Below are 13,887 nucleotides of genomic sequence, written 5' to 3' on the forward strand. Positions count from 1 at the left end.
AGAGGCCAAGCCTGATCAAACTCATTACAGTTTTGTGATCTCTCTAGGTCAATCTCGCTAGACCATAAACTATATTTCAACAGCACACACATGTAACTGGTATTTGGCATGGATAACAATATCTCTTGGAACAAAAGGTCCCGAAAATGTTGCACACCAGAAAACCCCTTGGCTTCATCAAAGAGCACATTTTTTGCACGAAAATGACAAAAATATGCACAAAATCACCCAAAACGCAATATTGCCAAACCCCTGGTGTGGAGTCAGTGAGCCCGTCAATTGACGATAATAACTCAAAAATAAAGGTTACTCCATTTGTTTTGTGCAAAAATAGTGTTAATCTTGAAAATGGTTTTGTGCTACGCACACAATTATCACAGAACAAAGGACCAAAATGATGCCCACCAGAAATTTTGTTGTTTTTGCCCCCTCAGACAACTGACCCTGATATGCCACTGAACATGTAAAATACTTATTTTAACAAAAACCACACTGGTTAAAATCTTTTGACTTACCACATGATCTGTTATCTTGGATACTGCATAATATAGCCAGGTGTAGGAGCCGGTTCCTAAATGCTATTCCAGCTTGAGAAGGCGGATACTGAGCGGGTGAATGTCGCCGGTACTGCCGTCAATTCGGTCTGCTTTCGCCATCACGTCACGGTTGAAAAACCGGTACTGGCGTTGATGGGCATTCCAGGTCGCATGGCCATACGGGATGGTATCGGTGGCATCTGTTGTTGCGATGGTTGCGCTTCTTGCTTGACCGTTACAGTCGGTGAATGTAATGGGGGTGTCGATACCGGTGTACCTCTTGATGGAGTCGGTGACGGGTACGGAGACCTGAAGTGGCCAACTGGTGAGGGCGCTGGGGCTGGATGAGCACCGTAAGGTCCATGTGGCGAGATGGAGTTCCTGCCGTGAAACGCTCCCATTGACGGTGGTGGCGTGCGTGTTGGTTGCTGCGACGGCTGCGACGGCGGCGTGCGTGTTGGTTGCTGCGACGGTGGCGTGCGTGTTGGTTGCTGCGACGGCGGCGTGCGGGTGGGTTGCTGCGACGGTGGTGTGCGTGTTGGTTGCTGCGACGGCGGCGTGCGTGTTGGTTGCGGGGGCGGTGGCGTGCGTGTTGGTTGCGGCGACTGTGGCGTGCGTGTGGGTTGCTGCGATGGTGGCTTGCGTGTGGGTTGCTGCAACAGTGGTGCTCGCGTGGGTTGCTGTGTCAGTAGAGTAGTCGCTGCCGTGGGGGCAAAAGGATGCGTCGTTGACCCATACGGCGAGGTAGTCATGGTAGTAATTGTCCCTGATGTTGACTTGGGCATTGATGGTGAGATCTGCGATGGATTATTAGCTTTGTGACTTTTCAGTTCAATGTACGGATAAATAGGTGTTGTTTTGATGTTACTAGTTGAAACAGTACTGCTCTGACTATGACTAAGTTGGGTATTACTACTGCTGCTGCTGCTACTACCTACAACCCTCTGTGGCGTCTCTTTCTTCTTAGAAGGTTGCGCCACTGACCTTGGACTTTGCAGCTGAGGCGCTTGATTACGAGGTGTCGATGGCGTGACCACTCGGTAGCCAGGACTGACTGCTCCGTGTGGCAACCTGACAGTGTTTGATTTCTGTAAATTGATGTAACCCGTAAACAAGTTGGGTGTTGGGCTGGGAACCGATGTTATAATAGCTCTCATGCCCTCGGCTGTCAGTAGCGTTGCTGATGAACTATGACCTACTACTGATAAACCCTGCCTTGGCACCTGCTGCTGGTGTTGAGGTGGAATCTGCTGACTCTGTATATGCTGGCATTGTTGCTGCAGCTGATGCTCCTGATAATGCTTGGCGAATTTGCGCCCTTCTTTACGAGAGAACTTCTTATGAAACTGCTGTATGTCGACTGCATCGACCGGACTCTGGACCGGTTTGCTCTCCGGCGGTGCTAAAGTTAAAGTCAAAGTGCTATAGTTTGGATTCATCTTGGCAGTGGCACTGTTACCATGGTTACTTGTGTTTATCTTAGGAGGAGCAGCAATGGTAGTGGTATTGCTTTGACAAATAGCAACATCTTTGGAATGCGTAAAATCTGGAAGTTTATTCACAGGAATTTGCATATTTCGACCTGGCGTTGGTGTCCCTCTCTCGTTTTTCTTCTCTATGTCCACATCTTCTTCGTCAGGATCGGTGCGGCCTGGAGTTCTCGGCTTCATGTCGTCTTGCAACCAATCTATATCTTCCACATCGACTTGCATGTCTTCATCCGTATTTTGTGAAGGAACAGATTGACTCGAGGATCGTTGGTTGGCAGCATCGGATAATGTTTGCATACTGGCAAGACTCCTAGAAAATGCAGCATTGAATGTTGCCGCCATCGATGATGACGACCTTGCAGCCATTTCGCCCCCACCGCTTGCTTCGGATGGGTTATTTTGGTCGACGGATGTGGCCGACGGTTTTCGGTGACTCTCGTGGGATCGGTTAAAGCTGCTGCTTCCTGGACTCTTGCTAGTCGTGTATTCTGGACTGGTCGCACTTTGGCGACGGATCTGTTTGCTACGATCCAACTCGGACGAGGCAAGGGCTACTAGCGCATCAAATCCGCTGCTAATCTGAGCTTGCCATTTGCGTGAAGTGGGAGATTCCTTGACACCTGGTGAGCCGTCGTGATCCGACACCGGCGTTGATGATCTCTCTGTACAAAACAACAAAGTAAATACATACAATTAATCCATGAGAACTACCTGCCAATTGGCCAAAAAGAAGTTTTCATATCAATTGGTCCAATCGTCAACATTGTTAGAATAGTTTCATCACACAAAAACATTGGGGTGAATTATTTTCAAAGCTCCATTCTGATTGAAGTAATGATATCATATAATCGACCAATCAGAGGCAATGTTAGATCTGCAGGTAGTGCTCAAGTGGTTAAAATACTGCAAAGCAGGACATTTTCACCAGGTTTTTATTTTTGTGCTTTTCCAAGTTAATTTCAGAACAGATTGGTTGGTAACTTGAAATGCTCATTTCAATTGCAAATTATGACCAGGCTTTAAACTATTCATGGTCAAACTTACATTTGTAGGTTATCTTATTTATACCCTCCTTGATTGGTTCAAAATTGGAGACAATATTCATTTTGCCCAATCGGCAGGTAGTTCTCATGGGCTTAATGTGTAACATGTTTGAATATAACAAACTGCAAAACTGCTCCAAACAGTTCAAATTGTGAAAAATGACTACAGCAAAAATATCACCCTTTACATTACTCATGTTTATTTTTAACTTTACTGTCAATGAAATCTTTCTATCTAAACCAAGGTCGTAATTCTGGTATACAGTGTGCAGCGTTGAGAAATAGGGCGGTCAGCCGCCATTGGCCTGTAACTTTTGGCCTGGCGGTAACTTTTCTGACTGGCATCTAGTTGCCGTCCCGGCTGGCTGGTAACTTTTTAAGGTCAAGCCCGGCTGGCCTGTAACTTTTTGAGGCATATTTCGAACACTGACAGTGTGCACCCTGCCTTTTGGGGTTATGTTTAGGATTGAAGTTGTAATTCTAGATTTCTAATTCTAATTTAAGTTGTATGCCAGAATCATTGTGAAATCCATCAAAAACTAGCAAAGTGAAGTATAATCTTGTTTACTCAATCTATTAAACCTAATCTACAATTTTGTAAACTTCTCTGCAGTTTTCTTTAAAAAAAAAACCCAACAATTATTTTTACAACAGTCTGTTGTCATATTTGCATCCACAACTCATTTAATTTAGTGATCACAAGTTTTGTGATATCAATACTACTAGCAGCCATCATGAAGATTACAAAAATTTATGATATCAATCAATTATTTAAACAATCAATGGGCTGCACCAGTTGTAACCCATACACCATACACCCCTACGTTAGACAATTGATATGGCCCTTAGCTAGACAACTGAGCGCTTTTATGGGAACATAGTCCGGGAATAGGCTACATACATATCCAGATTTTTTTTAATGGCCCGAAATCCAAATTTTCAAGAGTTCACAGAATTAGAGATGGAGAACTGGGACTCCTTATACCACCACATACAATCGCGCCGTCAGCTATGGGGAGAAAATTGAGGGTATTCGGGGTCCTTGCAGAGAAGAACAAAAACAATTCTGCGTCTGATCTTTTACATCTTACAATCGACGCGTTTCACTATGAAGCGTGTCAAATTACGCTTAGCATGCGATGTCGCGGTTGCATGACAACGAATGCCTTGTATCAAGATGGCGGTCGAGTCCCGGTTCTCCTCTAATTCTGTGGGAAAGTTACATCTCTGAATCAATTTAAAAAAAGAGGAAAAAAAGAAATTTGAAACTTACCCAACTGGCTGACTGGTTTGTTTTCCAGTACTAGTCCAGGTTGCTTCTTTCTGCTACTGGGCACACATACAAGAAAGTATAAAAGAAGTATAATTATTATCATATAAGTTTTTCTTTAGGACATACATTGCATAACACTGAAGTGGTGTTCTGATTGGCTGATTCAAACATGACTTTAAAAGCTATGAAGCATCAGCACCTCATGCGCCATAATGTTCTTTGCCCTGTTCTTTTTACATGATAAACAGGAAGCAAGCATCGGCAAGTGCTGAACTTTTCTGGTAGCAATGTCAAACATCCATAATTTGCTTAACCCCATGAGAGCTACCTGCCGATTGGCCAAAACAAAGTTTTCATTATCAATTGGACCAATCAGCAACATTGTTAGAATAACTTCATCACACACACAAAAAAAAATTGGGGTGAATTATTTGCAAAGATTCATTCTGATTGGTTATTAAAGTGGAAGATATCATGTAATTGACCAATCAGAGGCAATGTTAGATCGGCAGGTAGTGTGCTCAGGGGGTTAATCGATTGTTCTTCAGCTAGCATCAATCAATTTATCATTCAATCTTACCGATGGGCTATACCAGATGAAATTCATGCACCCCTATGGAAAACATGACCTTAATCTTTGTTTGAGCCTGGTCCTACCAGGACCCAAGCGTGTCTCTACACGGAGCGACCGTTTAAACAAACAAACAAACAGAGGTGTAGATTTCAAATGAAGTCACCCTTTCAGGTAACCCCACTTGAAATCCACACTCCCTGTGTGGGAGATTAAGGTCATGTCTTCCATATGGGGTGTATGGATTTCAACTGAAATAGCCCAAATATCATGCTTTGCCCCAAACTCTTTGTAAATGATTGTACCATTATAATTTCAGGAAAGTCTGTAATTGGCACGCTCCACTACGATCATTCAAAACAGGAATTATTGCGCACTTCATTTTTTGCGCCACAACAATTTCAAGCCAGTTATGGGGTTTTTTTATGTGTTGCTAATCTCAAATATAAAAATACGCTCGTTGTTACTTTTGCCTATTTGTGACACGATCTGGTCCATGGGGGCCAAAGGCGGCAAATTTGAAACCGAGTTAAAGGTAAAAATAGGAAGTAAAAAACAATAAAATACATATGAAAATAGACATCAAAAAACTCCATAACTTTAGAACCAAGTATTCAGTAAATGACAACCTATAGTATGTATAAAGTAATAATTACAGCAACTCAAATTTCAAAAAAGCCTCCTTTGGCCCCCATGGACCAGATCGTGTCGCATTTGAAGAAGTTTTCTACATGGCACATAAAGGCTAAATGAACATTTTCACGCATTGTTAATTCATACCAGCGAAAAGCATTGACCTTACCTAGGCATGAATTTTTATAACACTTTCTAATTTGTTATTTTCTTACCTTTTACTTCTACCATCCGATTCTCCCCTCCTGTGGCTTCCGTGTGGCCTCCCACCTCCTCTGCTACTTCCCGCAGCACCTGCACCAGCACCACCTTTCAACTCTGGCGATGGAATCGCACTAATCCCCAATGGTTGGTGTACATTAGTCACCATAGAGATAATGCTCTCTTGTTGAGTATCCATGGAACCATGCACTGGTTGGCCACCTTTGCCGCTACCGGTCGCAGACGAGGTGGCAGCCATTTTGGCTGGAATGTTATGGCTGGCGACGCTGGACGATCCACGCTTTCGTCCTCGTCTTGATTTCGTCGGCCCTACTGAGGTAGTCTGGGTATGTGGTGGCGCTGCTGCTGTGGAAATGGGGGGTAGGGATCGCCCGACTGAGACTAGTACGTCTGCAGCTTCAGCCCGTGCAAGTTGGGTGGAGCACGCAGGTCCCGCAGTGGCGACAAACACCTGCTGTTTCTCGTGTTGCGGCGTAACAAGAGTTGAACTAGTGACCGTGTACATGGCGCTCGTCGCAACCGTGCTGGATTGGGGATTGCACTTTGAGGTAGCCGGTGTCATCGCTGCAGCATTGGCGCTCCCTCGGAAGATACCGTAGTACTGTTTGAAGTTGACGAAACACTGTCCGACGGATACAACGTCACATTCTGAGGACTGAGCGGCGGTTCGGAACCACTCATGCTGGGGTCTAACAATCCTCCCACATTTGGGTTCATATAGTTGTATATTGTTTGATGATGTTTAACATCTAACGGATGCAGCATAGACAGCTTGGCTGCGGACAATCCAGCGGTGGCGCTTTGCGACAGTTGCGGCGGCGCCCCCGCTAATGTGACGGTGACCCGACTAGGTTGCCCCATTGTTGTCATTAGTAAGTTCCCTGCTGAGGATGCTACTAATTTCTGACCCTCTACTGTTTTCACCCCACCAGTGTCACCGGGGGTCATATGTAATATAATGTTTCTACTGTTAGCTCCTGTGGATTGGAGTCCACCACCGACAGGTGTAGATGTAGCTATCCTGTGTTGTACTAAATGGGCAGTGTTCGATAAGGTAGTACTGTTTGAAACCGACAGACCACTCGAGTTCAGCTTACTTTTCGCATCAGACAATCCTTTTGATGCATCCAGATCCTGCCCGGACAAATGTTTCTGCAACGCGGCTTTCACCGCCGGATTCATGGGAACGTAATCGTGCATGCCGGCCGCCAGCGCCGTGGAACGCGGTGACAGATTCGTCGGTAGCGTCCTAGTCGTAGGTGTCCCTGGTGTGGAGCTGTCCGAGCCGGCCGATTTTGACCGCAACGGACTAATGGTGCCGCCTTTAATAATAAACGCTTCTTCTTTGATGAGAGCCTTGTTGAATTTTTCTTCCTTCTTCTTGGAACGTTGTCGCCTCTTTGACGTCTTGGTGTCCTCATTCTCACCTTTCAGTTTTTCTAAGGCATTCACCTGTTACATACACACAATAGAAAACAAAACATATTTCTATTTACCTACTTCTAATTGATATGAAAATAATAAATAAAAGTTCAAAATAACACATTAAAATCAATTCAAAATCTCATGTGCAGGCATGCAACTGGCTTTTTTTTTTTTTGAAAAGTGCCTGAAAAAGCGTGTGAAAAGGCCCAAAACAGGCTGAAAAAATAATAGAAATGTCAAATTTGGACAACAAAACTGTCTGAATTCAGGCAAAATCCTTGAAAATTCTCATGCCTGTATGTGACATGATCTGATCCAATCGGTCCAAAGTCGGCAATAATAAAATTGAGATATAGATAAAGAGCAAAAAACCAAAAAACTAACATAAATGGACATTTTAAAAGTTATAAAGGGACTCTTAGGTACTGAACAAGTTAGTAATGGTATTAACTCAAATGTTCAATATTTCAAACTTGGGTCTGAGTGGATCAGATCGTGTCACATGCTAATTCATAATTTGTTTATATTCATAATTTGTATCTAAACACTTCAAGTCAGCCCTTGTAAAAATACAGGAATAGTGTAGTATAGGAACATTTTGAATGAAAATATAGGACAATGGAATTCAAATACAGTGGGTATCACAGACCAGTAACTATTGTTAAAGGGGAAAAATCCCAAATATTTTGCATGATGTGTACGAAATTTTGGACTGGTATAATGTCTATAAATAATATACTAGGCAAAAAATGGAGGGCAGTAAAATCTATCCCCTGACCTGCTGGAACTTTACGACACATGCGCACTAACATATGAATTTTACCAAAAATTTACTTATTTAATTATTTAATTAACAAATATTTTCATTCCCTAAATTTGTAAAAAATTATAGGACATTTTGTTGGTAGATGTGGCATTTACGACAGAAACATCACCATATGCAAATTAGGGACAGGGGTTAGGGGTTAGAGGTTAGGTTTACAGGTCATTTGTCTTAAATGCCACATTTACCATTCTGTTACAATAAAGAAAAATACAGGAAGAATTTAAACAAATTAAAGAGCAAAATAGGACATATATGGGGCTGTGTGAAGCCCTGTTAACACCACCCACCTCTGATTCTAATTTCTGCAGTTGTTTCCTCAGCTCCTTTTGATTATTAAACTCCTCCAAGATCTGCTCCTTTATAATAGTCGCCTTGTCATCTGCCACTGGATTATGGCCACCGTCACCGGTGCCGTTTAATTTGCCACTTGCCACCAGCTGACTCAGCATATCTTTTGACTTCTGCTCAAACTGAAGGTACAAATTTGCAGAGAAGAAAAGGGGGATTTAGCTTTTTAATATCTCCAAATATAACTCTTGAATTTGACTCCTAACCTAACAATTTCACATTTGCTGACTTCCAACTCTTTAATCTGTGCCTGCAGATGTTCAGCCTGTGCCTGCAATTCTCGATATGTTCCAACAATTTCTCTGAATTTAGCTTTCTAGTGACACCCAATGTTACTCTTGAATTTGACTCCCTAAGTTTCCAATTTCATGTTGCTGACTTCAAACTAAATAAGATTAGTCTGTGCCTGCGGATGTTGTGTATGCCACTGTAGTTCTTGATGCGACCCTATCATTTCTCTGGATATAGCTTTGTTAGTAACTTCCAATGTAACTCTTGATGAGTTAGCATTCATAAATGACTCTCAATATAACTCTTGAAATTGACTCCCAACTTACCAATTTCACATTGCTAACTTCCAACTCTTTAATCTGTGCCTGTAGATGTTGTGCCTGTGCTTGTAATTCTCGATGTGTTCCAACAATTTCTTTGGATTTGGCCACCAGTTCTGCCGGCGTTTTGGCCTGGATTCCAAGCTGGAATAGTGGAAATAAAGATAAAATACCACATGAAAAGATATCTCGGGCCAAAAGCTGCACATTTTCCACACCATACCAAAACTGAATGTGGATTAGAAAGTGCGGGGACCATGTTATCAATCGCGATGAAGGAACATATTCTTTGAGTTATGTATATGATCAGCTTCTGCAAACAACTACACACCTTGGGGATGAGAGTAGGAGGACCAGAGGTGGTGCAGTGGCTGTATCAGCGCATTACTGATGAAATCTTCGGCACAGAAGATGAAACGTCTAAAACGCGAGTAAAATTCTGGACTTGTACAACAAAATCTGATATTAAATACCAAAACTGAACTCAATAGTGTGGCTTTAGACAGCTGCCCATTTCCCCTAGGTGGAGTGAAGCAGCCAACACTTACCTCCTCCAATCTGGTATGCAGTAACGTCATGCTGTCCCCTGTCAGGTACTTAATCTGTTTCTCAAGTTGCACCTGTTGATTGCGTAGCTGCTGATGATGATTCTGAAAATGGAAGGAAAAAAAACACACATTTATTTGTGATGCTATCTGCCACAATGGGTCATAAAATGTTGTGGAGCTTGTACAATGAGCACTACACTCGCTTCCAGAGAAGAACCGCCCTCTCTTGATATGACTGATGTGTGGGCCCTGTTAATGAGCGAAATAGGTGGGGCTTTGTGTTCCCTTTGTAGTACTGTGCGAGTACAGAACTCTCTGATTTCAAATGCGAGTCACCCATTCAGGTAACCCCATTTGTAATTCACACTCCCAGTATGGAAGATAAGATAATGGTCATGCCTTTTATAGATGGTGTTGGGATTTTGACTGGACTAGCCCACAGTCATGTTGTAAAAGGAACACTCTAGGCAAAAGATCAAAATTATTATTTCTGAAATAATTTGACTCGTGTTAATTATTATGACAACATATGAATCTTTGGATGTAATGATGACCAAAACAAAATTACCATTAATTCTGATTAATTAGTTGATAGTTCATTAATAACTAGCATCAAAGCATCGAGGGTCAATCTCAAGGTGGAACAACATTGGCAGTGGTGCCATAGTGATAATGGGTTAGAAACAATGCTGCAAGAAAAACACTCGACATACCTTCTCTTCCTCTATCTGTTGCATTACAAGCTGACGGTAGTCGGGAGTCTTCATTTGAGCTATGTATTGCAGTAAATCTTGCTTGTAAGATTCTGGGGAGGAAAAACAAGAACCACATAATAATTAAGAAACTCTTCATAAGCTGCAGAAAAGCTGGAAATGCACTTTCCTACACTTGTGTGCAGGGGAAAACTTCCAAATAATATGCCTTAAAATCCTACAAGCACCTGAATACTGCTCATCCATTCAGCACAATTCTAACTGCAATTCTAATGTCAATTCTAACGTAACCATTATCTTGTACGGTTTGACCTCAATTCAGGTCAAAGGTCATGTATATCTCATCCTTTCTTTTTCATTATACAATACACTGGCTAGGGGTCTTGTCCGAAAGATCATTTCGGATAAGTTCAAATCCTGAAAGCCTTTGCGATTTAACACAAATGATTATTTGCGCACATCATCACCGCGATCGTTGAACTGGGCGGCAACAATGTGCACATCAGTATGATGTAGCTAGGATCAACTCATAAGGGCTTTCAGGATATACCTAAAAATTCAAATTCTACCCATCCCAGGTCAAAGGTTATACTTCTAAGGTCAGGTCAAAGGTCAGCATCCATTCTTTGTTCTTACCTAACAGATTATCCAGGCTTTTTTCCATGTCCATTTGTTGTTTGGGTGTAAACTGAACCACAGTGTCAATGATATTTTCTTTAGCCACTCCAGATAACATGCTTGGTAGATTAAACAAAGGCAAATTGGGATCAGGGGGTGAACCTGTGGAAATGAATGGAATGCTGGTAACTTATACGATAAAACATCTTGAGAGAAACATTGAGCTATTCCAGTTGAAATCCATAAACCCCCTATGGAAGACATGACTTTAATCTCCCACACAGGGAGTGTAGAATTCAAATGAAGTCACCTATCCAGGTAATCCCATTTAAAATACACACCCCTATGTGGAAGACTATGTTAACGCTTTCTACAGAGGGTGTATGGATTTCAATTTGAATAGCCCCATAGACAAAACAATGCATGCACGCTGAGATGTTGATGCTTCAGATACCTGGGTGATCATGGACAAGCACCAGCATTAAGCTTAAGCACTTTGATTTGCCTCATTGCAGGCACAGCAGTACACAAAAAAGGGTGTATTAAGTAAATTTATTAAACTGTCAAGGTAACCCCGAAATGGCCTCAAATCAGCCCTGACATGTTTTTTTTGGGGGGAGAGGGAGTTACCCATAAACCAATGTTCCTTCCATAAATTATGGGGTGCGAAAAACGTAAAATTGGGGTAAAAATATCATGGGTTAAAAATTTAAAAAAACCCATAAATTTGGGCAACAAAAACAGGAAATCAGCTGAAAAGAAGAACTCTCACACCTCTGACCCATCCGTCCTCTCTTCCCTACTTACCATCTGGTTTTGTCGGAGGTGATTTACTCATAGACACTGTATGCTGATGCAGAAGATCAAGTCCTAATGCCGCGGAATTTGCTTTTCCTAACACAGAGGTAGGGCTGCTGTGTGCCCCCTTCCGTGGTCTGCCACGACCACGCTTGGGAGTCAGCGTCTGAGAAAGAAAACAATAACATTCAAATGAGTGATTTAGTAATCAGGGGTGGCCCTTATTAACACTCATATTTTACTTGCTGTTTTTTGTAAAGATTAATGGAGTTCAGAATAGATGGAACAAGCAGTAAGACTTTAGAATAGCAGCTGAATTTGGGTAAGGTTTTAGGGGTAAGGGGTAAAATCAGGGATATTCATCTCATACACTGATTAACTAATGACTGGTGTATTCAAAATGACTATAATTGCAAAGAAACTTGTTCAACTCCTACCTTTGCCAGAGGCTTTCTAGCTCGTTTTCTCTTCGATGGCAGACTTCCTGTTGTAGTTGTACTGTCACTATCACCATCGCTCTGAAAGATGAAACATTTGTTTTACCATTAGGCGACCAAAAATACAACAACCTTTCTATGGTTTTTTACTTGCGTTCAATACCATTTGCCAACTGATTTTACATGCATAGCATTTGTCCAGCCTCCCCTCACCATGATCCTTTTTCTGATTTTGAGAATTTTAAACTGGTACGCATTCTTCTTCCGAGTGTGACATCCAGTTGAAATTCTTATGGCACATCCTTTGTCTGCCACAGGGAGAATCAGCAAGATGATAAGGCCAAACATACTTATGTCTCAAAGCCCATGGCAGTTTCACAAACAAATGCGGAATGCGTTGGGGTTTTTTTTGCTGTTGTTTTTTTTTTTTTTAATTTCAAAACTTAATTTTGAATTAAAATGTTATTTTCAAGTATTCAAAAGTACACAGCATAAAATTGTGGTTGATTGAAGTACAAATATCAATTGTTTTATACCTAAACAATGCAAGTATCAAATCAAATTAAGTAACTTTTCTTCCAAATTTGTCTCAGAATTTCAAAAATAAAAAATGAATTTGCCATTTCAGCGGACATGGACATGCTAAGAAAAAACGAACGTGCGAGGCGGCTTTGAGAAACCCAGCCAAAGGAGGACAATGATAATGGACTACACATAATGCCCTCCTTAACTCATATAGGCCAGCAAGCTGATAATACTAGGCTTTTTTTAGCCTGGTTTGAACAATTTGCTTGAGCCTGGTCCCACACGGAGCGACCATTTAAACAAACACTAACCTTGTCTTTATTCTCCTTCTGTGCATCCTTGGCGATATATTCAGTCCATTTCTTCCTCGTTGTGGGACCGTGCACGGAGGACGAGTCACTCTCGCTAGAATTCTTGAAATCCAAGTACTTGATTGCATTGTAATCCACCGGTCCTCTTCTCCTTTTCCACTTCTGGTATTCCTCCTCCTTTGAAAATGTAAAAAAAAGAAGATGGTTCAAAATTTTGCAACTACCAGGGAAGATATGTTACTCTTCCCAGAATCCTTTGCAACATGATACATCACCTTATTTCATCGAATCGTCGGATGCATTATATAATGACAGATCTGCACTTTGACTGATATTGAGTACTCAAAAAAAAAATGCCCAAGACAGATAACTTTGGCAATCTATTACATATATGAGATGTACGATTTTACTACATTTTAACATTTTGAAAATATCTTTCAAGGGTCTACTTTTAATAGACACATGAATTGCTGAACATTAATAGCAAGTTTATAATCTATGGCCAATACAATTTACCTACTCAACGTTTTCCTGATGCCCATTTTTTGATAAATTTGCGATCAACATCCGTCACTATGTAATACACCCTGGGTTTAACATCCGTCAATTTGTAATGCACCCGACAAAATGACACTCCCATTACTTTGTACAGGTTCCCTTTGTTTTCATTTTGACAATACACAAGACTGGTTAAACATGGGTCGATAGTCAAGAAAGAAACATATTTTGCAAGATCTGGATATGCTCTGTTCATTGAGCTACATTTGTCAACATCTTTGTGTATTCTGGACATTTGGTGACAATAGTGTTGTTCGAAAATAATGAACTTCTTGTTCCACTAATAAATCTAATAACATTTTACGATAAACTTGACTTACTCTAGCTTTGGGATCCTTAAGCCTCTGGAAATATTTTTCAAGCTGGAAAGAAATGGTGAAAAAGCAAGTTTAGTCACTACAAGAAAAATACAGAATTATACAGAATAAATTGTTTAAATAAAAAGGTGTCATTCTGAAGGC

At 41.4% G+C, this 13,887-nt stretch overlaps 1 protein-coding gene across 1 annotated transcript in view; it reads right to left on the bottom strand.

Moving 5' to 3' along the window:
- Nucleotides 1-655: 655 nt before the first annotated feature.
- Nucleotides 656-13,887, bottom strand: part of LOC140171488 (uncharacterized) — a 43,651-nt gene continuing 30,419 nt past the window's right edge. Inside the window, 13 exon segments of the mRNA XM_072194760.1 lie at nucleotides 656-2,688; nucleotides 4,343-4,398; nucleotides 5,762-6,327; nucleotides 6,330-7,220; nucleotides 8,307-8,489; nucleotides 8,925-9,062; nucleotides 9,467-9,568; nucleotides 10,180-10,271; nucleotides 10,816-10,959; nucleotides 11,605-11,761; nucleotides 12,033-12,113; nucleotides 12,869-13,045; nucleotides 13,747-13,788. Of these exon segments, the coding sequence (XP_072050861.1) occupies nucleotides 656-2,688; nucleotides 4,343-4,398; nucleotides 5,762-6,327; nucleotides 6,330-7,220; nucleotides 8,307-8,489; nucleotides 8,925-9,062; nucleotides 9,467-9,568; nucleotides 10,180-10,271; nucleotides 10,816-10,959; nucleotides 11,605-11,761; nucleotides 12,033-12,113; nucleotides 12,869-13,045; nucleotides 13,747-13,788 (4,662 nt within the window).

The sequence above is a fragment of the Amphiura filiformis genome, chromosome 2 (genome assembly GCF_039555335.1).
Source record: "Amphiura filiformis chromosome 2, Afil_fr2py, whole genome shotgun sequence".
Taxonomy (NCBI): Eukaryota; Metazoa; Echinodermata; class Ophiuroidea; order Amphilepidida; family Amphiuridae; genus Amphiura; species Amphiura filiformis.